Source organism: Alexandromys fortis, unplaced genomic scaffold (assembly GCF_014885135.2).
Source record: "Alexandromys fortis isolate MF-2015 unplaced genomic scaffold, M_Fortis_MF-2015_v1.1 scaffold_44, whole genome shotgun sequence".
In the NCBI taxonomy this organism is placed as follows: domain Eukaryota; kingdom Metazoa; phylum Chordata; class Mammalia; order Rodentia; family Cricetidae; genus Alexandromys; species Alexandromys fortis.
Window position 1 is genome coordinate 9300306 of NW_026067921.1, and position 26765 is coordinate 9327070.

The following is a 26765-nucleotide window of genomic DNA, read 5'->3' on the forward strand; positions in this document are numbered from 1 at the left end:
AATAATGGCTAGACTCACTCTTTATGACAAACCAGTTTTTTCTTTGCTCCCGAGTGCTGAGATTACAAGTGTGTGCCACCACGCCCACCTACAGAAGAGTTGGCGAGCTTTCTACTTTACTTTTCTTTTTTACGGTGCTGGGGACTAGCTCTGAGGGACATCTCTAGCCAAAGGCCCACTCTCGGAAGAACTACCTTAATACTAGTGATCTAACTGATTTCTAGGAGGCCCCACCTCCTTTTCATTTCTTTTTTTTTATTTGCTTATATTTATTTATTTATTAAAGGTTTCTGCCTCCTCCCCACCACTGCCTCCCATCTCCCTCCCCCTCCCCCAACCAAGTCCCCCTCTCTCCTCAGCCCAAAGAGCAGTCAGGGTTCCCTGCCCTGTGGGAAGTCCAAGGACCACCCACCTCCATCCAGGTCTAGTAAGGTGAGTATCCAAACTGCCTAGGCTTCCTTTTCATTTCTTAAACATTTATTTGTGTTTGCGTGTGAGCGTTTGCAAATGCAGAGGTCAGGACAGTGTATGGGAGTTGGTCCTTTCCTTCTCCCACAGGGATTGAACTCAGTCTGCAACTTTGTGGTAAGTGCCGTTACCTTAGTGCTCCCTTGCCAGCCTCTGTATTGGAAACGGGGTTTCCTAGCCCTGGGCGGGCTGAGACTCACTGTGGAAACCTGGTTGCTCTTGAACCTGTGGATGTTTCTCCTGCTTCTGCCTCCTGAGCACTGGGGCCTTGGGGCCTTGCTCTTTTTTGAGGTTTCACTCTGAGTGCTCACTCCAAAGGAAAATGTTGGAAGAAGAGAGGAAGGGGTGGAAATGGTGTAAATACAGTGTGCTCATGTGTGAAATTCTCAAAAAAGTTAAAATTAAAAAAAAAAAGCGTCATTTGTCTTACAATCTTCCTTTCTCGGCCCCTTGAGTGCTGGGAGTCCGGGATCGTGCTACCGTGCCTAGCCCACCACCTCGGTGTTGACACACTTGACATCAAGTTCCTAACGTAGGACCTTGGGGACACATGCCGTAGTCAAACTACAGCACTTCCCCTAGTCTCCCACTTGTTTCTGGCGTCTGTCCTGCTCTTAGCTCCTCCCACCCTCACAGAGACAGCCCACGTCTATCTGCCTCTTGGTGCACTCCACATGGGGACTGATCTCCCAGCCCTGTGCTCAGTCCCGTGTGGAATGGTGAATACTTGCTGAGTGTCCATAAAACCCACTGCCACAAAGAGTTTAAGGCATCATTTGGAGTCAGATGTGCTGACTCCCGGCGTGTAGGAGGCCGAGTGAGGCTGAAGAGTTTAAATCTAGCCCAGGCTACGTAGTGAAACCCTATCTAAAACCAACCCAAAACCTTAATGTCGAAGAGTTTAAATAGAACTTCCCCCCCACAAGAACTGAACAAATCCTACGGTGTAGATGAGGGGGATGCTAAATTTGGATTGCTATTGAATCTCACTTCAGAAAAGCTGTGGTTCATTTTATCTATTTATGAATACACATCCTTATGTCTTCTTTATAAATAGTAAAACTAACTGTACTGTTGTTAAAAAAAATGACCAAAATTGAAGCACGCATTCTTAGAACAGCTAAACTTAGGAGTGTTCCAGCACCGTCTTTCCTAGAAGAGATGCTTGAAAATCCCTCTCTTGTCCTCTCCACCCTCTTCCCCTCTGCCTTTTCTTCCTTCCATCCGTTACTGTCCTCATACTGAAGAGAAAAATGCCCCCCCCCCCCAAAATAGCATTTTTCTGGAGGGGTTTCCTGTGGTCAGCCAGTAGGGTTCCAGCAGCAGGCACCTCAGGGTACAGTGAGACCAGTTAGGGTGGACCTCGGAGAGGAATGTCAAGAGCTGGGATCAATAAATTGTGGAAGGGGACAGAGTCAATATTTTGAGTTTCAACTAGAATCCCTTGTGAATACAAGGCTTTGTTGGTACAGAGCACAGAAGCCTTCCATACCACATGGACATGAATGGGCGTGGCTGTACTCCAGGAAAACTGTTGAGGAAAGTGAAATTTGAATTCCATAGAATTTTCCTGTCAAAATACTTTTCTTCATTGGAAGCCCCTACCACCTAAAACTGTGAAACCAGATTTTGATATGGCTCAGTAGGTAGAAAACTTGCCCAGTATGCGTGAGGCTGTGGGTTCAATCCTTGGATCACATCAATTGGTTATAGTAGCCCATGTCTCCAATATCAGTACTGGACAGAGGAGGCTGTAGGATCAGAAGTTCAAGGTCTGTAAAGTGCTTGCTGTTCAAGCGTGAATTTAGATCTGCAGCAGGCATCTTTGGCCTCATAGGCATGCATGTATACAATCATGTGTATACAATCATGTGCCATCACCCGAAACGTTCACAGTCATCCGGGGCTACATAGTGTAAGACCAGAAATACCTGTACGAGAGCCTGTCTGAAAAACCAAAAGAAAAAAGATGTAAAAGCCTTTCTTGGTTCACGGGTCATATAAGACTGGTGGTAGGCCAGAGCTGGCCATGAGCTGTAATCTGTTGATCCCTAATGCAGAGACATGACGTGCTCTGGATTCTTCCTGGGGGGGGGGGGGCTCCTTGAGAGAGGCGATGTGAAAAACAAGTCACTATTCATCAGTGATGCTTAGCAAGCATTGTCCTGACACCCACCACTCCCCAACTATCTGTCTCCACTCTGCCATGCTGCTTTTCTGGGTAACATATCTTGGGGCTCAGAACTATTTTCACATAAGAATCTCTGTCCTGCCAGTTCTATTGCATTTGAACAAGAAGTTACCAAATGTGCAAAGTCGTGTTTCCATGGGAAGGCGAGGGGACAGATGGCACTGTCTTAGACAGGAAGTCACTGCCATCAGAGGGGTTTGGGCGACTTTTGTACTCTGCAGTTCCTTAGAAAAACTTTGGCATTTTCTACAAGGTAAACATTTAAAAGTCTTGTTTTTAATCTTTAAGTTTGGCCGATCTAAAGCCCAGAGTCTACACACCTCCCCCCACAGCACAGTTAGACACAATCTCATTACGTTTATAAGACTTGGGAGCCTGAACAGCCAGACGTGCTGGGAGGAAATTATATTTCAGACTGTGTTGTCCTATTGCTGCTTTGGAACTGAGTGAGTCCCCTATCCCAATACACACACACACACATACACACACATAAACACAGACACACACCATACCACACAATACACAGACATACGGACACACACACCACACACACATACACATACACCACACACACACACATACACACATACATACATACACACATACACACATATACACACAGACACATACACCACACACACATACACACATACTACACACATACACACATATACACACAGACACACACACCACACACATACACACATACACACACATACACACAGACACACACACCACACACATACACACACATACACACACACATACACACATACACACACATACACACAGACACACACACCACACACATACACACACACACACATACACACATACTACACACATACACACATATACACACAGACACACACACCACACACATACACACATACACACACATACACACAGACACACACACCACACACATACACACACATACACACACATACACACATATACACACATATACACACAGACACACACACCACACACATACACACATACACACATATACACACAGACACACTACACACATACAGACACACAAACCACACACACATACACACATATACACACAGACACACACAGACACACACAGACATACACACCACACACACACCACACACACACATACACACACACACCATTTTTCCACTTATGCCATTTTTTTAACCAAAAAAATACTTCAAGTTGGTGTCATGGAAGAACTATTTAATTATTAAATAACCACAACTGTCCATCGCTGTGATAAACACCATGACTGAAAGCAACCTGAGGAAGAAAGGGTTTATTGCACCTTACAGTGTATAAGTCCATCGCTGAAGGGAAGCCAGGGCAGGAACTGAAACAGACGTCACGTGGGGACACTGCTTACTGGCCTGTGGTTTGCTCAGCCTGCTTTCTCACCATCCAGGACCCCCCCCATTCCAGCAGAGGCGTTGCCCTCAGTGGGACAGGCCCACCCATGTTGAAATAGGAGTGGGCGGGGCTGCGTCCCCAGCACCCCGGCCGCCTGCTAGCTTATGCCCCGAAATAACAACACACAAACTGTATTCATTTAAGCACTGCTTGGCCCATTTCTATCTAGCCTCTTTTAGGCTAATTCTTGCACCTGGACTAGCCCATTTCTAATAATGTGTGTAAGCACCCCAAGGTGCGCTTACTGGGAAGATTCTAGCCTATGTCCATCCTGGGTCGGAGCTTCATCGCGTGTGTCTCAGAGCGTGCATCTACCCGGGAGAGCTGAGCATGGCGTCTCTGCTCCAGAGCAGAGCTGTCGAGTCTGAGCTCACTTCCTCTTCCTCCCAGCATCCTGTTCTGTTTACTCCTCCCACCTATGTTTTAACCTATCAGGGCAAGCAGTTTCTTTATTTAATTAACCAATGACCTTCCTCCATCACACCCACAGCAATCTTGAGGAGAAAATGCCTACAGGCCAGTCTGGTGGGATGTTTTCTCAATCAAAAGTCCCCTCTCCTTAACTGGGCAATGGTGGTGCATGTCTTTAATCCCAGCACTTGGGAGACAGAGGCAGGAGGATCTCCAGAGTTTGAGGCCAGCCTGTTCACAGAGCTAGTTCCAGGACAGCCAGAGCTGCTACACAGAGAAACCCTGTCTCAACATGCCCCCAGCAAAGTTTCCTCTTCCAGAATGACTCTAGCCCATGTCAAATCGATATTAAAAACTAGCCAGTCCAACAATGTTATTATAGAACTGTCTGTAAAATGGCCAGCCATGGTGACTCATGCCTGTAATTCCAGCACTGGGTAACCTGAGGCAGGATTAGGAGTTCCAGGTCAGCCAGGGTTACAGAGTGAGACCCCCAACTAAATATAAATAAATAACTCCAGATAAATAATTGGATAATAAGAACAAGAATAGAACAGACTGCATGGCATTCCCAACTATTACAGAAACGTGGTACGGAGAGCCTGTGGTGATGGCGCTCACCTTTAATTCCAGCGCTGGGGGAGTTGAGGGGCAGAGGCAGGTGGGTCTCTGAGTTCGAGGCCAGCCTGGTCTACAGGCTGAGTTCCAGGACAACCAGGGCTACAAAGAGAACCCTGCTTTGGAAAACAAAACCAAGTGGTAGGGAGAATATAGGAATTTGGGGAGTTCTGAAAGGATAAAAAAATCACATTGGTGGTGATACCTTGTAGGGAACAAGACAGGAAAGCAGGCCGTGGGCCTGCACTCTTCATCGTGGTGTGCCATGTTTTGAGTCCTTCACACGCATCTTCTTAACAAAACACTGGCAAACTACTCCAGCTTGACACTCGCTCCTTCGTAGATCCTTTCCCTAAGTCTGAAAATTTTTACTTGATCCTATACTTTTGTTTTTAAACAAAATAAACATCCTTATTTCTAATAATTATAAAAGAAAACCAATTCATTTTGCTGTGTTTTATGTTTTTTTCTGGAGTGTGTTGTGTGTGCACATATGTTGAGGTGTACACACAATATGTGTGTATGAATGTGGAGGTCAGAGGTCAATGCTGGATGTCTTCCTCAATTGTGCTCCACCTTATCTTTTGAGATGGGGTCTGTTACTGAGCCTGGAGCTCACTGATTTGTTTAGACTGGCTAGCCATGGAGTCCCTATTTTCCACGCATGTATCTGGGCACATCTTAACACAGGGGTACAGGTTCATTACGTTTGGCTTTGCGTGGGTACCCAGGTCCTCTTAACACAGGGGTACAGGTTCATTACGTTTGGCTTTGCGTGGGTACCCAGGTCCTCATGCTTGCACAGCAAACACTTTACCGGCTGAGCCATCTCTCCAGTCTCCTATGATTTAGATTTTTGATGAGCACTAGTTGGCATAATGAATTTAATAGATCATCCACATTCTAGCCCTCAGAAACTACGAATATTACATAGCAAAATGTTGAGTGTTCTCATGTACGGCAGACAATGTGAGCAGGGTGAGGACTCTGGGAGAGAAGCCTATCCAGGTGGGCCTCAGATGCAGCCACATGGATCCTTACGGAAGCAAAGCTGAGGAGGTTTCGAGAAGAAGAAGCATTGTGACCACAGAGGCAAAGACTGGAGTGACGTGCTGCCAAGAAATTCCCCGGACTCCCAGAAGGGGCAAGGAGTAGTGCTTCCCTGAGAGCCTCTAGAAGGAGGGCAATGTTAGTGAGACCTCTTCTCGGGTCTCTGGCCGCCAGGATTCTAGATGAGTTTGTGGGTCTCTCAGTGTGTGATGCCGGGGTTCAGCCTAGGACCTTGTACCTGCAAAACCTGTTCTACCACTCAGCCATCCACTCTCAGTTCCACTATGTTGTCATTGTTTTACATTTTATTATTTATTTTACATCCCTACCCAAGTTTCCCTTCCCTACCTTCCCCTCCCTCTCCTCCCCTCCGCCCCTCCCTCATTTCTGTTGTTTTAATATTATCCAGTTCCCAGTAACTTGTAACACCCCTAGGACATTAATACAGGAAGGAAACATACAGCTGATGGCTACTTTGGTTTTGTATTCCACAGAGATATTTATGGTTCTTCTGCTCCACATACCAGAAGGAGTCAGGACTGTATTGCAACTTAGTTCTGACACAGACAGTTGTCACTAATGACACTAAAGTGGTGCCTGTGGAGGCCAGAGGAGGGCACCGGATCCCCTGAAACTGGAGTTACAAATGTGAGTTCTGGGCACTGGGCCCAGGACGCTTGCGGCAACTGCTCTAATGCACTGAGCCACCTGTCCAGCCCCCAAATGGCGAGGTTCTTGTCGGAGAAAATACAAGAGGTTAGATGATCGCTTAGATGCTATAAAAGGAAGTCCTCCTGTGGTTGGAGATTGGCCTGTACAGCCTCAGAACCTTTTCATTTCAAGAATACATATCTTTGTCTGTCCTGGCTGCTAGAACGAAATGCCATAACCTGGAAGCTGGGGAGTCCAGGGCCAAAGCAGACTCAGGCGTCACGCTCATAGAAGACGCCTTCTTACCCTGCGCATGTGCAGACGCTCCCAGGTATGTTTAACACAAGCACTAACCACACGTAGGAGCCTTTGCCTTTGTCACCTTTGTTCCAAAGGCTCCACCTCCTAGTACTCTTATTTTGGGGACTAGGATGGCAATACAAGAATTGGAAACAGGCTGGGTGGCGGTGCACGCCTTTAATCCCAGCACACCGGAGGCAGAGGCAGGTGAATCTCTGTGAGTTTGGGGCCAGCCTGGTCTACAAGAGCGAGTTCCAGGACAGGCTCCAAAGCTACAGAGAAACCCTGTCTTGAACCCCCCTGCCCCTGCACACCCCCCCCCCTCCCCAAAAAATTGAGAACAGAAATACACATTCAGTGCAATGACAGGTTTGGTTTTTTAAGGAGCATAGTAGACAACATTTGGGATGTTAATTCATTTGGACGATGTCTTGAAGGTATTAAGTGCTCAGGCCTTAACATGTAAACTTCCAGCTAAGGATCTCTCACAGAATACCAGGAACTACTGAAAGTTCACCAATGGAGGATAACTAAAAACACGAACCGTGCTAATCCTCTGTCACTGCAACAAAACACCGGAGGTAGCCTGCCATGGTAGCACAGGCTTTTAACCCCGACACTTGAGAGACAGAGGCGTGCAGACCTGAGTTCAAGGCTAGCCTGGCCCACATAGAGAGTACCTGTCTAGGCAGGGCTACATAGTGAGACCTGGCAAACAACGATCCCATGAAACAACAGAAACATAAGAGAAACATGCTGTCTTGGCTCACAGGACTGGAGGTTCTGCACCCTTTGCTTTGGGTCCTCCTAAGGGCAGTTCACCACGGCAGGAGCACACGGCAGAGCAATTACTTATAGCATGTGCCTGGAGACAAAGGAAGAGGTTAGAGTCCCAAGATCCCCAACTGCCAGTGCTGAAGGGCTTGGTCCTTCTGCCACCTCGCCTGATTTGTTATTACAAATCACTGAAAATTTGGGTTTCTGTTGTCGGGTATCAAGTACACTGATACTGGTACCAATAGTGAGATTACCGTATCAAAGTACCCCATAATTGGTCTTCTAGGGCTAGTGCCCTAGTGAGAAGACTGACAATCTATGCTTCAGCAGCAATAAACAAATAAATAAAGTAAATGGCAAATTAGTGCCTGTGATAACTTGAAGATGGAAAATATGCCTTTTTTCGGGGAGGGGGGCGGATAGTAGTGAAGACTGAACCTACAGCCATAAGTATGCTAGGTAAACACCCACCCTCCCGCTAAGCTATATCCCCCAAACCCCCAACCCCCTTTTGAGATATATATAAAATTTGGAGTCCCACCAATTTGCCTGGGTTGACCTTGCTGAGGTAACAAACCAGTGCTACCAGGTTCTGCTAGAGAATGTTGTTGTTCTCTTTTGAGACAGGGTTTCTCTGTGTATCTCTGGCTGTCCTGGAACTCTCTCCGTAGACCAGGCTGGCTTTGAACTCAGAGATTCACCTGGCTTTGCCTCCAAGTGCTGGGATTACAGTGTGTGCCACCACGATGACTGAGAATGTTCTTAAGTGAGGTGGCTGGAGAGTTTTTTGTTTGTTTATTTGTTTTTACATTTTTACTTCTTTTGGCTTTTTAGAGGAGGGTCTTGAAATGTAGCCCCAGAAGGCCTGGAAATCACTGTGTAGCTCAGGCTGGACTTGAACTCCCAGTGACCCTCCAGAATCCTGGGATTACAGGTTTATGTTGTCATGCCTGACCTGGGTGAAAGGTTTGAAAACAGAAACGTTGGTATCAGGAGTTGGCTAGTATTAGCTGTGTTTGTTAAAATATTATGAACAAGGAATGACTGAAAAAACAAAGAAGACAATACTGCTCTATTGTCAAGCAAGGATAGGGAAGAAGTAATTTGGAAATTTCAAGATTTAACAGAAGCTGAATATTGCAACTGTTTATTCAGCTTATGAGAAAAACTATGAAAATGCTTTGAATCAAAAGGCTGTTTTAACACATTGCCCTAAAGACCAAACAGCACGTGGTATTCAAAAAGCCCCAGTAAATGCTTGCACTGTACAAAAAGGCTCAAAGAGACAGATAGAGACTCTACAGAGACCTGCTACCTTGAAAGGATCTGTAACCAAATCCAGAGAGGCAGGGAGAAGAGCTGTGGTTCTAACTACTGGCAAACAAGCTCACTGGGATTAGACTTTTAAAACGCTTTTGATAATGATTGTTCAAAATATGAAATGACTCTCGTGCCTCAAGAGTTCTAAACCAAAACATCCACTAAGGAAGATGTTCAGTCACCAAGAATACAGAAGAAACATTTTCTAGTCTCTTTTCAGATGTAGCAAAGCGTGTTAGAAAAGGACTCACCCCTGTGTTCCCTTGCCCCTGGAGGACATCTTTCTTGTTTAATAGATCATCCATTTCTCTGACCCTCCAACTGGAATTTCATCCTATTTCCATGCAGAGTCATAAACAGTAATCTACATGGGAAAGAGAACAAGCTATCACAACTTACTTTCTTTTGCAAGCAGAATATAAATAGATGTACTGTAGAATGTGTAATGGTTTAGTCACTAAGGGATTTAAATGGAATCTTGAAGAATGTAGATCAGTCAGTCCCGGTGTAGTAAAGACAAGCTGAGATGGGCAACTGTCTAAGGTCCTTGGGGCTGCAACTCTTGGTCCCTAGCTGAACCCTGTGCTAACACCAAATGGAGTTACAGAGAAAACTAAATTGACTTAGCAGCTGCGCACAGGAACCCAAAGGCAGGAGACTACTAAGCGTTGCTGAGAGCATGCGTCCCAGGAAGGACTGGATGGCACTACTCCCAGCGCTGACATGGCGGATCTCATCCTCTGCTCCATTTGGCATAGTGTGTCTCAGTGGCAGCGCCTCCACTATGACAGAGATGCAACCTCTCGGAGTGACTTTCCCCACCGCATCAATGAGGGAGTTGGTTTCCCTGGAAAAAGCTTCCTATTTAAATTTCCCCATAGATTCATTCCAAAGAATCTGCTCAGCTGGAGCCAGCCTCAGACTGCTGTCAGTACCTGAGTCCAAGCCCATCCAAGTCAACAGTTATGCCAGAGGCTGGATTAGCTTGACGAGCCGTGGCATTTTTATCCAACTTGTCATCATTGAGGAAGCCAACAGGCAAGGTGATCTCCATTCCATTTTTTCTCAGTTTTGGACATGAGCTCTTTGTTTTTTTTTAATATTTATTTATTTTGTATACAATATTCTGTCTGTGTGCATGTCTGCAGGCCAGAAGAGGGCACCAGACCTCATTACAGATGTTGTTGCCGGGAATTGAACTCAGGACCTTTGGAAGAGCAGGCAATGCTCTTAACCTCTGAGTCATCTCTCCAGCCCGAGCTCTTTGATAATATCATCATCATATAGAGAAGTGCAACTCTCCATGTTGTTTACTTAAAGAAGGTACAAGCCATTCCACTTACGATGACTACCTTCATTGACTTTGTCCAGCGTTTATTAATCAGCTGCATCTTGTTTGCAACTTTAGTCTCTGCCCAAGATGGTTAGAATCACTTTGGATTCTCTTAAGCCTTGCCAAAGTAGTTCATCTCCTTCATAAAAATAAAACAAAACAAACTCCTCCAGTCTTCTGTGGAATCCACACCCACCATGTATCTGTAGGCTCAGCGCACAGTCCCCAGAGCGCTGTTGATGGAGATACCCCTTCCTTTGGACAGCGAACCTTGGGGAGCATCCATTTCGTCTGTCTCAGCTATAACCTTGCTCCCAGGAGCGTCTTTCCCTCCTCTTCCTCCACATGGAAGTGGAGGCTCTCCAGCTGGATGACAGACTCAGCCCCTGGGTTGGCGTGGCTTTCTCTGTTTCTGGGCCCACACACTCCAAGAACAGAACATTCTTGTCTAGCAGAGACTTGAGTTCTGTAGCAACTGCTTCTAAGGAGTACTTATCACCCATGGGAACACCATCAGGTGGCTCATAAGGACAACCAACTTGGCTCAATGTCCAGGCAGAATTTGATACTTGGAACAGCAACCTCGATCCTTTGGTGTTTGCTATCTGGTTGTTCTTCATAGGAACACTGAAGTCCACTCTCAGAATAATCCACTTCCCTTCATGTCCAGCTTTTCCAGAGTCGGCTTGCTAGAAATTTTGGAAACACTTCCTGTGAAGAAGCCAGATGAAGGAGAGACTGCGACATCTGGCTTGGGCTCCTGAAGCGTGCACCTGTTTGCTTTTGTGAGACAAGGGTCTCATTATGTAGCCCAGGTTGACCCCCAAACCACAATCTTCCTGCCTTAGTTTCTAAGTACAAAAATAAATAAATAAATAAACCTGTTTCTAACTCCATGGAACATTGAAAGGCAGGGAACTACTTCTACAGAGAAGCCTAAAGATTTTCCTACCCAAAGGAAGAGGACATTACATTTGTTCAGTGGGATTACTATGGATTGATATACACTAAAGTTTAAGCTCATAACAAGCATGAGATCAGCATGAGCTACATGAGACTCTGCCTCAAGGACAGAACAAAACAAAAACAGTTTTGTTGAGATGTCCCTGACAAAAACTGTATGTTTAAGATGTACAAGGATGTCCTGATGCCGGGTGGTGGTGGCACACTCTTCACTCAGAAGGCAGAGGCAGGTGGATCTCTGAGTTTGAGGACAGCCTGGTCTACAGAGTGAGAAACCCTCCTGGAAACCAAAAAACAAAAAATGTTCTGGTATCTGCATACATTTGAAATGATCACTGTGATTCAGTTAAACATATTATTGCTATTCAGCCTTCAAATCTAACAAGATCAACAAGTTTCAAGGCTCAGCAGACAGCAATCTAGACCAAGGTCAGCCAGAGACCCTGTTTCTATAAAAAGGAAAAGATGTGGCACCTAGACTTAAGGAAACCCTGTATTTTAAGATCTCATGAGATAAGATTTTCTTTTTGAAGATTTATTTATTTATTATGCACACAGTGTTCAGCCTCCATGTATGCCTGCAGGCCAGAAGAGGGCACCAGATCTCATTACAGATGGTTGTGAGCCACCATGTGGTTGCTGGGAATTGAACTCAGGACCTTTGGAAGAGCAGGCAATACTCTTAACCTCTGAGCCATCTCTCCAGCCCTAATAAGATTTTGAAGCCTGCCTTGGGGTGGAGCTGTGTGCATTCTGTGTAGGATAGGAACAGATATTCATCACCATGACCACCAAAGCATCACACACCATCCTACATCTGCCACCCTCAGGTGGAGTGTGCTTCTCTGGCCCACTGTTTGGCTTGTCCATGTGAGCTGATTTTGGCCAATGGCATGAATAACTTGCCTTCTTCCATATCTAAGCAGGATCTCTGAAATGTACTCGCATGGTATGGTTTGTTTCTAGCTCTTGCCTTATGCCCAAATAATTCTAGAGAAAAGCCAATCCAGTAATCTAAGGTGATTCAAATAGCTGATCTCATACCCATGATGATGAAATAGTTCTGTATTTATCTTGGATCCTTTTCTATCTAACATGACTTTCAGATTATCTTGTGTTAAAGAATTAAAGACCAAATTTCTAATTCCAGGTTTTCTTTTTATTAAAGTATTTGGTGAGATGAACAATATTATCAACACAAATTTCACTAAAATATTCACAGATAAAGTCTCTATTTTATAAATCGTACAAATAGCATGCTTCTATTTAGAAATTATAATCACCATTAAATTTGGTTACTCTGACGCCATTCCTCATCACATACATGAGCTCTCAAATTGGGAGATCCAACCCCGTCATCTTAGCACACGGGGCTAGCTGCTGATACCAGAAACTAGTTACAGCGAGTTGCAGGGGGAAAAATTGATGTGACTTGAAACACATCGTTTCTCCGTGCAAGGTAGAGTAGTTTTTCCCTCTGCATTGAGAATTAATCTTCTTGAGTAATAAATAATAAAATGTGATATATTAAAGTTTGGCATACGTCTGTACTTCTGAAAGCATTCGGGTGTGATTTTTAAAAGGCAACTTATTTTTTATTTACACAACTGATAGGATACAACTTCAAAATAGGTTGGTGATTATTCTCTTTTCTAGAAAAGTATCTTTTTGCACAAATGTCATTAAAATCACAGTAGCCTGATCCTAGATTAATAAAATTGCCTGATGTTATGTTCAGTAAACTGTTTGAAAAGAGGATTGCTGTCATGGTTTGATAAAATTTGCAAATTATTTTAAGACATTTTAACTATTACATAGTATATTTTTGTCACTTTTCCATAGTAAGAAATCATGCTACCCACAACACAGAGGTACTGACTGTTCCTTGGGATAGTGCAAGGTCTCTATCATGACCTATGAAAGAGTAAATGAGCTAGTTTGGACCAGCTCTCTAGGAATAAAGTGCCCTTGTGCCATCATAAAAAGACTTGGTAGTATCTGGGCAGTGGGGAGATGAAAATGAAAAAAGTGCAAAGATTTAAAAACCCCTTAGTTTTGGAAGCATGTGATTTTGCTATAAAGGAGGAGTAGAGACATCTGCCATGAGATGTGATACTTCCGGTACAAACCATACTGAAACTTCTAGCAGAAAAATAAAAAGGTAAAAAATAACGAATGTGGAATAAAAAAATATAAATTGTGATGCTGTAGCTTTTAATTTTAAAAAGTCAGCACAAATGGACAAATACCAGCAAAAAGAACCTTCTCTAACCAGCTTGTCATTTAAGAATGCGTTGGCTAGAGGGGTGTGGCCCATGCCTATAATCCCAGGAGAATCATTACAAGTTCAAGGCCTGCTGGCTACACAGTAAGTTCTAGCCTAGTCAGGGCTACATAGCCAGGTCCTGGCTCACACAACACTACCCTCTCCTTACTCAAGTGAAGATCTGGCGTTATATCAGGGAGTAACCTTCTGCGGTATAGTCAGCCATTTTAAAATAAGTAATTTCTGAAAAATGAGAGATACTTTTTGAGAAGGCCATATATTACACACTAGTTGTGGTTCTTTCCAGATGGCAAAGGAGTCAATGCACTATACAGATACAGAGGAGATGTTTGTACATTGAACATAGATCTCTTAAGGAAAAATACAATAATAGACTTTTTTATATCATGCAGTGTTGGAAACAACCATTCTTTAGAAAGTGCAGTGCTCTCAAGACATCTCAGAACTAATGAGTATTTTATAAAGAGGAGTGTCACAATCTTAATGTGAAATAGTCTAAAGTTGGTTTTGCTAAATGATGAGTCGCAGGCATTTAGAATGAGCAAGAAGAAAATCTGCTCGTTTTATGGCCTGTACCTATCCCATGCTTGAGGGAATGCCATGGGTCAAATGCCATAACAAATTTCCTTTCCCTATTGTGGCCAACAGAGGCTAGCCTGGTTCTAGGCAAGATTAAAGCAGGTTCTGTCAAAGAGCCTGCCCAGGACATCAAGAGATTTCAAGCTAACTAGGTACTGAGCTGATCGTAGGGCAAGCTGATGCATGTGCTTTGACTCAGGATCCCAGCCTTGCATCACCTTCAGGCCTAACGGCATCCAGAATAGGCCTGCGCTATGCCGGATGTCTGCTGGATGTTGGGCTGTGATGCCCATGGGTATATGCTAGAGTTCAATATGAAGTCTGAAGGGGCAGGACAGGCAAAGCATACTTATTGGAGCCAACCTCCATCTTTGAGATGCTTTTGACAAGAGCTTAGTGATTCTGGAGCAGCTCCTCCCAACAGATGGGCTGTGAAAACACCTCTCTCTCCAGCCAGAGCTCATAGGAATAGTGGAAATCTTCAGGCAGATCCAGCCTCTGCCCCAGCACACTCTGTAAGCAGTTATCCACAGGTGAAAATTCTGAGTCCTGTGGTTTATCATAGCGGCGGCTGTTAAAAGCCTCAATGTTGGCCCTCAGGGTACACTCTTCTGCTTGGAAGTCCCATGGCCTGGCATCGATGTCTGACATAGGAAGAGAGGAAGAAGACATACATAGCTCAGGACATTACTCTCTTCCACAGAGCATGGTCTATGGCATTCTATGAATTCAATGAAACGGTTCAGAATGGTTTCTGAGAACAATGTATAAAGCAGACACGTAGCATGCTTACAGTTTTAAAAAGTATACATATGATCACATACGAACTAATATATACAGAAATCATCATTGGAAGCAGCAGAAACTGGAAACTAGTTAGTGCTGAGAAAGGAGATGGGAGGGCTTTGTATTGTAATTCCTTGTTTCTATTAATTATGCCATTCAAAAGAGCAATGGAGTCTTTAATTGAGTTTTCCCTAGGGGATGAAAAGTTCCCATTTGAATAGAACCACCTCTCAAGGAAGGGGAGATTGGAGCAGAATACGAAGAGGCAAGTCTGGACCAACACAGTTGGGCACGGTGGCACATGCCTTTAATCCCAGCACCGGGAGCCAGAAGCAGGCAGATCTCTAGAGTTTGAGGCCAGCCTAGCTTATATAGTGAGTTTCAGGCTAGCCAAGGCTACATAGTGAGACCTTGCCTCAAACGAAACAAAACAAAACAAAACCCCCCAAAAAACTATAAGTAGGCAAACATTTTACCATATCATAAAATCGTGTCATATTTAGGGGTTGGGGAATGGGCATGAAGACCTGAGTTTGAATGCCTAGCACCTACATAAAAGCCATTTATACCCCAGTGCTGCAGAAGCAGAGACAGGCTTATCCCTGGAGCTCAGTAGCCAGCCAGCCTAACCAAACTAATGAGTTCCAGGTTCACCAAGCATACTCACCATTCCCATAAGCCCAGTCATCATTCATGCGGTGGCGCACTTTCTGGTAAATGGCTGACATAGTCTTCATATTGCTTTTCCTCCACTGGCGCCCAAGGTACTTGGTTTGTATCTTTAGTAGCTTCAAGACATAAAGTTGTAGCATGGCCTGTTTGACTTTGAGGGCTCTCTTTAAGATTGGAGCTGATTTAAACACCACCAGCATCTGCCCAATGAAACACAGACATCATCATGTGAAATTTTGAGAATTTCTAACTCAGACAATATAGACAAACCTGGCTATTCTATGAGCCCCCTGGCATCTAAGGTCCAAACTCCTTAAGAATGTCTTCAAGAATACATAAGAACTATATAAGGAGTTTGAGGCTAGCCTGGGGTAGTGAAACACTGTCTATGGTGAGAATTAGGAAGTGCGAAAACTCATGCATCATTCACCAGCTATCTCCAGATCTTTCCAAGCAAGCAATCTACAAATACTAATGATTGAAAAACCCAGTTGAATGGATACGTCTGAGCTCTAAAGTCCACTCACCATGGTCCTGGAGTGCTTCCATTTGGTCAGTTTGTTGAGCAGTCTCAGGAGGTTGATGCAGGAGAAGAGGTTCCTCCAGCAGAACTGGCTATTGTCTCCAGCTTCCTGAAATAAGGGACATCCATCATGATATCTCAGTGCTCACAAGGCTTTCATTCTCTTAGAAGATTGCATGTCCTTGTTGGTTGGTTTAGGTGACTATTCCAGCATGAAATGCTGCCTGATTACTTCCTGCCCTTTGCACACCTAATCTCATTTCTGAGGGCATAATGTCCTTCCTATAGCTGGGTTGGGCGTGTAGCTCAGTAACAGAGTACTTGTATAGCATGTGCAGAGCTGTGCGCCTGAATCCCAGACAAACAAACAAAAATAAACAGAAAACAACTGGAACGGACACTCAACTGACAACCTTGCGAGACTCTACCCAGAGCGAGTATTGGCTAGACAGGCCTTACAAAAACACAGGAACTTGACTCAATCAAGCTTTCTGTGCTTATCACTTAGAAACAGAGATAAAAGTTTACTTCTATATCCTTTGTACTCACAAGAACAAGTTTGTAATTGTTAGGAGTTTGATCTTCATTTGGGAGATTTTAAACTATATCGGGTAGAGCTGGCTCTCCTCTACCATGGGATCCAGGGATCGAATTCAGGTTGTCAGATTTGTTTGTGGTTAAGAGCTTTTATTGGTTAGGCCATTACCCTAGTCCATGGAATGACTTTGTGTGGTAGTTTGAATGCAATTGGCCCCATAATCTTGTAGAGAGTCACACTATTATGAGGTGTGGCTTTGTTGGAGTCTATCACTGTGGAGGCGGGCTTTGAGATTTCCTATGCTCAGGATACCACATAGTCTCAGTCAACTTCCTGTTGCCTGAAAAATGTAGGACTTAGCTATTTCTCCAGCACCAATGTCTGCCTGCATGCTAACATGTTTCCCATGATAATGATAATGAACTGAACCTCTGAAACTGTAAGCCAGCCACCCTAATTAAATGTTTTCCTTATAAGAGTTGTTGTGATCATAGTATTTCTTCACAGCAATAAAGCCCTAACTAAGACACCTTGATTAGGTTAACTGACATGAGGAGGCCCACTCTAATAGTGGGTGGCACCATTCCCTGAGCTTGGGTCCTGGATTGCATATAAAGGAGAAAGCCAGATAAGCTTATGCATTCATATTGCTCTTCCTCCATGCTGTAGATACAGTGTTACTGGTTACTGCTGCCATGACTTCCCTACTGTGATGAAACTGGAGCCAAAATAAGTCCTTCCTAAGTTGCGTTTGTTACGGTATTTTTCATCACAGCAACAGAAAAAGTAATAGAAAAGGAAAAAACAGCAGTTGGTTCATTCTAATCAGGAACTTTTATTTTCATGTTTCTGCTTTATTATTTGTGTGTGTGTGTGAAGGTCAGAACACACTATGGAGTTGGCTGTCTTCTTCCACTTTTATGTGGGTTCCAGGTATCAAACGGAGGTCATCAAGCTTGTGGCATGTTTTTACCCACTGAGTCATCTCTCTAGCCCCTCTTTTATGTTTCTTTTTTTAAAAAAAGATTTTATTTTTTACTTAGGTGTGTATATATATGCCCACATGTGTGTGAGTGACTGCAGAGACCAGAAGGAAGCATTAGAATCCCCAAAGGTAGAGTTATGGGCAGTTGTAAGTTTCCTGATGTGGGTGCTGCGAGCTGAACTCAGGATCCGGGACAGTCCAGTGCTCTTACCACTGAGCACCACTGTCTTGTGAGTACCCAACCAGAGACCACAGGGCATACCAGACAGAAACCAGTGTGCTCATAGAAACATTTTGTTTTGTTTTCTGTTTTTTGAGACAGGGTTTCTCTGTGTAGCCCTGGCTGTCCTGGAACTCACTCTGTAGACCAGGCTGGCCTCAAACTCAGAAACCCACCTGCCTCTGTCTTTCAAGTGGTGTGATTAAAGGTATATGGTCACTACTGCCCACCTAGAAACATCTTTCTCAGGAGCAAAAATAAGATCTCTTATTTAACTTTAGGGGAAATATATATATCACAACATATATTTATACTATAACACACATATATTATATAGAATATATAACATGCCTATTATAATCCTAAGAGGCAGAAGCAAGAGAATATCAAGTTTCAGGTCAGCCTAAGCTACATAGTGAATTCAAGGATTGTCTGGACCACACAGTAACAAGGCCATGTCTCAAAAACAGCATTGGGACGTCAGGATGGCTCAGCTGATAAGGGTGCCTGCTGCCAAGCTGCTAAGCATGATGACCAAGTTTTATCCCTGGAACCTGCTTAATGGAAGGAGAGAACCAACTCCTGCAAATTGTCCTCTAACCTCCATACATGTACAGTCACACACAGTCACACACAGTCACACACAGTCACACACAGTCACACACACACACAGTCACACACACAGTCACACACACACAGTCACACACAGTCACACACAGTCACACACACACAGTCACACACAGTCACACACAGTCACACACACACACACACACACGCGCGGAGAGAAAGAGAGAATAAATGTAAAAAAAAAATCAAAACCTGGAACAAGGCTGAGGATGCATTTAAGTAGTACAGTGCTTGCTTAGAATGCAAAAAGCCTTATGTTAGTTTATCACTAAAAAAAACCCCAATAATTTTGACTATGTTCTACCCTTATAGTTAAATTACTATTGTAGAATGTCTAGAGTCTAAATTTTCAGTTTGTCCTGCCATTTAGGGCATCTTCAAGGAAATACTAGGGTCCTAGTCTCAAAAGGGTGGGGGGCTGAAGAGATGACTTAGTGATTAAGAGCACTGGCTACTCTTCCAGAGGTCCTGAGTTCAATTCCCAGCACCCACCTGGTGGCTCACAACCACAGGATCTGATGTCCTATTCTGGCATGCAGAGCACTCATTAGTAGAATATAAATAAATAAAAAATTTTAAAAATCTTCTCATAGCCCACTTAAGTGAGCCAAACCAAATAAAAACCTAGGCTATGCCAATTGTCTAGATAATCCAGATGACTAAAGGAAGAACAGAATTTGTTTTTGATTTTTGACTGAGAAAAAGAGTTTGGTTTGAGTCTGAGCACTAAATGGGATTCAGGTGTTCTAGCGAAATTCAGTCATCTACAGAAGCAAAAACTAAGGCCCAGAGAGGGAAAGAGTCTACAGAACAAGACCACACATAACTGTGAACCCAAACATGGCCCAACCATGTTAAATGCCTGGTTTCTACTGAATTTGGAGTCTTCTCCCTGCTGAAAGCATTACTGTAAGGCATTATCTTTGATTTTCCTCTTTGTGAAAGTCTTTAAGGCTGTAGGGTAGAGAAGCCTACTATAATTTTTAATTCAAATCAGCAGAAGGGTAAATGCCTATAGAAAAACAAGAATAAGAAAAATAGTGAGGTTCTCTTTTAAAAAATCATTTAGGGCTGGAGAGATGGCTCAGGGGTTAAGAGCATTAGCTATTCTCTCAGAGGACCTGGGTTCAAATCCCAGTACCCACATGGCAGCTTTCAACTGTAACTCCACTTCCAGGGTATCTGGAGTCCTTGCACAGACATACATGCAAACAAAACATTAATATATGTAAAACTAAATATTTTAAAAATTAATGTATATGTGTGAACTTCCCAAGTGCTGGGATTACAGGTGCTTTCACTTCCTGAGTGCTGGGATTACAGGTGCCTCCACTTCCGAGTGCTGGGATTATAGGTGCGTGCCACCAGTATTGGGGATCAGGACTTCCTGCATGCCAGGCAAGCACCCTACTGACTCAGTTTTATCCCTAACCCTTAATTGATTTTTTTGATACATAATCTCATGATATAGCTCAGGTTAGCGATCTTCTAGCCTCAGCCTCAAGAGTATTAGGATTACAGATGTATACAATGATACCTGGCAGACGAGACTCTTAATACACCAATTGAGCTGGTAGGGTGGTTCAGCAGGTAAATATACCTGCCACTAAGTTTAACCTGAATTCAATCCCCATGACCCACATAGGGGAAGGAGAGAACTGACTTCCACAAGTTGTCCTCTGACTGCCACATGTATATAAGTAAAATAAAAATATAATTAAAAAAATTAAAAATAAGTTTAAAGAGTCAGGCATGGTGGCACATGCCTATAACCCCATTGTTTAGGAGGCTAATTCAAGAAGATAACCCCAAATTCAAGGCAATCCTGGCTAAATAGTAAATCTGAGGCCTGCCTGGGCTATAACAAAACTCTGTATTAAAGAACAAAGCAGAACCAAACAAAGCTAACTGAATAAACAAGCTAAGTAGCAGAGAACTATACACGGTAGCACATTCTTGTAATCTCAGTATTTAGGATATTGAGACAAGAGGATTCCAAGTTCAAGACCAGCCCAAGCTATATATAGTGAGTCTGGGTCAGGCTGGTATAGTGGTACATTATTTGTATTTTAATAAATAAAGTTTACCTGAAGATCAGAAGACAAAGCAGCCATACAGGCCTGGGAGTGGTGGCATACACCTTTAATCCCAGGACTCAGGAGACAGAGGCAGACGGATCTCTGTGAGTTCAAGGCCACCCTGGGCTTCACAAGATTAAATCTGTCTAAAAGAAAAACAAAGCTCACACAAAGGTGAACCCAGTGCTTGGTTGGGATCACACTCCTTTAATCCCAGTACTAGGGAACTGGAGACAGGAGTGATATGGCTGGCAGAGAGAACAGGAGCTCAGTGGAGTGTGGAGTCTGAGGTTGATGGAGAGCATTGCAGGAGCTCTCGCCTCTTTGTCTGTCTGAGTCTTGATAGAGGTAAGATCTCTCTAGTGGCTTGGCTGCTTTGCTTTTCTGATCTTCAGTTTGAACCCCAATATTTGTCTTTGGGTTTTTATTATTTGTGCTATAGGCTGGGGTATACAAAGATATTCTATCAGGGCTGGAGAGATGGCGCAGAGGTTAAGAGCGCTGGCTGCTCTTCCAGGAGTCATGTGTTCAATTCCCAGCAACCACATGGTGGCTCACAACCATATGTAATGAGATCTAGTGCCCTCTTCTGGCCTGCAGGCAAACATGCAGACAGAACACTATACATAAATAAATAAATAAAATAAATAAATCCTTTTTAAAAAGATTCTCTATCTCAAATACAAGAAAAAATTAAGTAATAGAATATAGCGAATAGCTGTTACTAATTATCTCCTCAAGAATGTTTATTGGGGCTGAGCTAAATGGTAGTATATTGTATCTGCTTAGCATGTACTTGGGTTTATACTCAATACCACCGAAAAAGAAGTTGTCTAATAAAATCCTACCATGAACATGTAACTACATTAAGCAAAACATATACACATATATATGTAACAGGTTTATATATAAATATGTTTGTTACTAATGTTTCTATATAAATGATTGTATATATTGTAATTGTAGTAAAATATAAGCAATGTTTATATGTAAGGTGATAGAAGATATTTTTATTTTATTCCCCATATTTTTTGTTTTTTATTTTTCTACCATAAGTATATTACTAATTTTGTAATCAGGATAAAAGCTTGAAGTTATTGAAAGCAAATAACATATACCAAGGTAGTATATTTCTTGTTCTTGCAATTTGGTGAGTCCAAAATGAGGCAAAACTTACTAGCCTTTTTCTGGTTACAGAAGTTATTCATTTAGGTAAACAATTCACTATACTGAGAACCTATTGGAATAAATCGGCTAGGTACCAAAATCACACGGGCTGGAGAAGCACTTATATTTTAAGAAAAAAGTGGTTACTAAACAAAACCACCAGATGCCACTATTGTTTCACCAAAAAGACTAAAATAGCCACTATGACTTTTAATTAACTCGATAAATGCTTTTGCCTTTTCTGGATAATAATTAAGTCTTAACAGAAGGCATAACCATATAAATAATTATATGCTCATATCGCAAAAGGTCAACTGGAAGTGATGTGAAGGTTTAATTCCCACCAGTTCCTATCCAGGAACTAATGGAGTTGGAATGGAGACAAGATACACATTGTTATCAAGGAAAAAATTAGGGGGCTGGCAAGATGGCTCAGTGGTTTAAGACACTTGTCAAACCTGATGACCCGAGTTTGATTTGAGACCCCATGGTGGAAGACGAGAATCAGCTCCTATGAGCTGCCCTTTGACCTCTGCACCTGTGCTGCAGCATGCATGTTCTCAGCATACTAAATAAATAAATTGAAAATGTAATAAAACTTTTTTCTTTTAAAGATTTTATTTATTTTATGTATACGAGCGCTCTATCTGAATGTTTGCCTTTATTCCAGAAGAAGGCATCAGATCACACCACAGATGGCTGTGAGTCACCATGTGGTTGCTGGGAATCAAACTCAGGACCTCTGGAGGAGCAGCCAGTGCTCTTAACCACTGGGCCATCTCTCCAGCCCCAATAAAACTTTTTTAATTTAAAAAGTAATGTACTCATGCCACAAAAGCTGAATTTATATTTTGAAATAGCAATAGTACATTTTTTTTTGGTTTTTCGAGATAAGGTTTCTCAGTAATAGTAGAATTTTTTTGTTTCGTTTGCTTTGTCTAGCTCTGACTGTCCTGGAACTTGCTCTGTAGACCAGTTTGGCTTCCAATTCACAGAGATCCACCTGCCTTTACCTCGTGAGTGCTGGGATTAAAGATGCGTGCCACTATGCCCAGCCAATAGCAGAATTTTAATGCTATTATATACCACTGTTTATGGGTTAAAATATATTCTTCTTTCCAAATTTAAATCTCAGAGACATACTTTCCTACACTCTCTCTCTCTTTAAAAAAAAATTACTTTATGTGTATGGGTGTTTGTCTGCATATGTATGTCTGAGCACCATATGCATACAATGCCCTTAGAGGCTAAAAGAAGGTACCAGATCATCTAAAATTACAATTGGCTGTGAACTGTCATGTGGGTGCTGGAAATTGAAGCCAGGTTCTCTGAATGAGTAGCCAGTGCACTTAACCACTGAGTTATTTTGCTATTTCCAACTGCAAAGTCTTAACAGCTAATTTCTCCAGATATATGATAGTAATATTGGGCAGAGTGTGGTGGCATTTCCTTTAATCCCAGCACTTAAGGAGGCAGAAACAGGCAGTTCTCTCTGAGTTCAAGGCCAAGCTGGCCTATATTAGCAAGTTACAGAATAACCAGGGCTATATAAAGAGACTGTCTCAAACAAAACTAATGAACTTCATAGTGTTGTTTTACAGATTTTATATTACCACATTAATAACAAAGATTAGATAAATTATAACATCTCTGTAGGAATAAAAACCTTGGAGCTTCCTTGGCTGCTGAGACCATATTTAAATAAGACAGGGATTCTGTTTCAGTAGCAAAGACTATGCTAGGTATAATACGTCAGGACATGGATCTTTTGACTCATGTCTAATTGGGGTCTGTCACCTAAGAGAAGTAGACTGTGACATGTCACTTCATCCACTGAGCACTCATGTTTCTCATCTTTGAAATATTAGGGAGTTGGATCAAATGGTTCTTGACATGCTCTCCCCCAAAACAAAACCTACTATGGGTTTATAAAGCCTGTACCACAGGAGAAATTTTTCTATTTTTACAGTGTGCTTTCCTGATTCAGCACTTTGCAGATATTAAAGTTGGGGGACAAAGGGTTGTAGCATCCATAGGTAACATCATTTAGCATTATTGAAGTCGTCAATATACCAGACATAGTGTTAGGCTATATGGATATAAAAATATGAGATGGCACCTTCTCTCCCTTCTAAGAGTCTGCAGCCAAACCGAGAAAGTTAGAGGTTGTTACAGTGCAACAGGATGAAAGCAGTTTATCTGAGGAGCTGTGGCAACACAGGATAAAGCAGACCTTAAACACGCTTTTGGCCAAGCAGTTTCAGGGATTTCAGAGTAATTCAGAGGAACTTTTCTGATTTGTCTAGACCTGCTTCAGAATGTAGCTCTTTCTGAGCTATCCTTCAGTAGTTAGACTGAACTTTGCCTCAAAGAAGAAAGAAATTTTCTAAAATACGTAACTCCTGGGCTTGATAACTAACATGAAAATGAGAAGCAAACTGCCTACAGCACAACATAAAGATGGGTATTTTTATGTGTGTGATACATCAGAAGAGACTCTCCTACAGATACCGTGTTTCAGTCTTATTATCTTTCCAAATTTCCTCTCCTTCTCAGTTATTTTCATGGACTCTTTCCTCTTCTGTGTAACATGCTAGGCTCAGCTTTTCCAAATCCTTCAGCAGCTTTAAACCCCTGCCGCCTTTGTGCCCTTGCCAATATGCCTCAGTGATCTGATACTCCCAAACCATGGCGTCACGGGCTGGAGAAGACATGAAAAAGCAAATGCCAGCCTCTGTCATCAGTCAGTTCAAAGACCACAAATCCCCATCTGCTTACCAGACTCTCAGTAGTCAGCTCTGGCAAATCCTGGATGGTACAGCATGGGTAATCCAGCACCGAGATGCTACAAGATGCAGAGATAAGAGACAAGCTTTAGGTAAAGGGCAGCAGCAGCAGGAAATGGTGTTCTGAAAAGGGCAGGAATTATTTCACCCAACAGACTCCATGTGTCTCTCAAATTGCTTAGTGACCTCAGCTGAAATTGAGGGCAACTCCAACTCCAATCTCCTCTCAGTCACAGAGGAACCCTGGAGTTCTTTTAAGCTGTTCCTACTTCGTAGATGCAAAAAGAGTTAAAGCCGAAAGACAGCCCCTTTCCTTCTTAGCTCTCTTAGGTTCTTCAGGAAATATATAAAATTAAGTGCATCTGCCTCTGCATTTAACTGTGTATGTGAATATATTAATATTTCTAGAGATGCTGCCCACAGTCTACTAAATAATAACCTGTGGATATGAAGATGAAAAGATCGCTTGTGTTTCTCACCTGATCCTTCTGAAAGTCAGGAACTCTAGGGGTACTGCCAATGCCACCCTAGAGAAAGCTTGAAGCACAGGGCAAATGATAGCATGGCTAATCAAACATTAGCCCAAGTATGGTATAGAATAATGTCTGTCCCCAAACAGACGGAATTACAGGAAAGCCACAAGGCTCTGCAGTGAGCCAGAGAATGAGGCTTGGGTCACTAAAGGAAATAAGGTACCATATAATAATAGGGCGTGATCAATAAGTGGATGTTTTTTTTCCCCTCTCCGCTTTACTAGTACAATGCAGAATTTGGGCTAGCTAATTCCTAATGTTCCTTCTGTTTTTAAAAGTCAATGAAATTTCAGCAGTAATCTATCTGAACTAGCGCAGCTGGAGATAGGTGAAGGATGTTGGCAAAGCCAGAGCTATCAATTGAGTATGAGAATTCTTGGGCCTGTCTCTATATTTTGAAAGTCAAAATTTCTAAAAGCAAATCACTCATTTAGCTAGAAATTTACCACTGTTCAAGAAACCCAGGTCAAGATAACTTAGACAAACCAGGGTAGGAGAGAAAGATCAACTCAGGGAGGGAAGTGAATTTACCCATTCACTCCATCATCCTAACTAACTTGTCTGGATTCTCTGGATTGACTCATCCATCCATCCACTTATCTACCCAACTCCCATTTATAAAGAACCATATAAAAACGGGTGCTGCAACTAGGAAATGGGGGCAGAAAATCAAGGATGGAATTTGCTATAATTGCTCAGTGAACTGAATTTTAGCTCTGTGATATAGTTAGAAGACGTAGTCTTATTTATATTAAAAGTGCAATTACTGTGGCCCAGAGGAACTATCACCCTTAAAATCCAGGTTCCTTGGCTTTGGGCTTTTCAAAGGCAATGTACATGCAAGGCTGTCACCCCATGGCAAAGTTTCAAGCAGAGTCAGTAAGTACTTACCTTCCCCTCTCCTTACCCTCTCTCTCCCTCTCCAGTCACCCCAAGGAAGACATCAGTCTTTATCTACTTTAGGAACTCTGATAAGGAATTCTGGCAAATTCTACCGACTAACATGCTATACTAGTTTTGTGGAAGCAAATTAAAGAATAGGGATCTACCCTACAATCCCCCAGTCCCAGATTAGCTGAAGAATAGAAAGCCTGTGTCTTTATTTAAAAGGTTAACATGTAGCCGGGGAGGCAGAGGCAGGTGGATCTACAAGATCTAGTCTACAAGATCTGGTCTACAAGAGCTAGTTCCAGGACAGGAACCAAAAGCTACAGAGAAACCCTGTCTCGAAAATCCAAAAAAAAAAAAAAAAAAAAAAGGTTACATGTTAATCTTCCATGTGTCAGGTATACAGGATGTAGGTGTGCATATGTGTGTGTGCAGATGGATAGATACACGTGAATACATGCACGTGGAGGCCAGAGGTTGATGTCAGGTATCTTCCTCAATTGCTTTCTACTTGCTTTTTTGAGACAGGGTTTCACTAAACATGGAGCTCAATGACTTGTCCATGTTGGCTGGTCAGTGAGCTCCTCGGATCTGT

The 26765-nt window shown here is 42.8% G+C and overlaps 1 protein-coding gene and 1 pseudogene across 1 annotated transcript in view; both read right to left on the reverse strand.

The window, feature by feature from the left end:
• Positions 1-10749: 10749 nt before the first annotated feature.
• On the reverse strand, positions 10750-12549 carry LOC126501209 (phosphoglycerate kinase 1-like; annotated as a pseudogene).
• Positions 12550-12651: 102 nt separating this feature from the next.
• Positions 12652-26765, reverse strand: part of Strip2 (striatin interacting protein 2) — a 40233-nt gene continuing 26119 nt past the window's right edge. Inside the window, exons 18-21 of the mRNA XM_050141731.1 lie at positions 24742-24808; positions 16353-16457; positions 15821-16025; positions 12652-15011 (exon numbers count right to left, since the gene is read on the reverse strand). Coding sequence (XP_049997688.1) covers positions 14761-15011; positions 15821-16025; positions 16353-16457; positions 24742-24808 — 628 coding nt within the window. The 3' untranslated portion in view covers positions 12652-14760. The remainder of the gene's footprint in view (positions 15012-15820; positions 16026-16352; positions 16458-24741; positions 24809-26765) is intronic.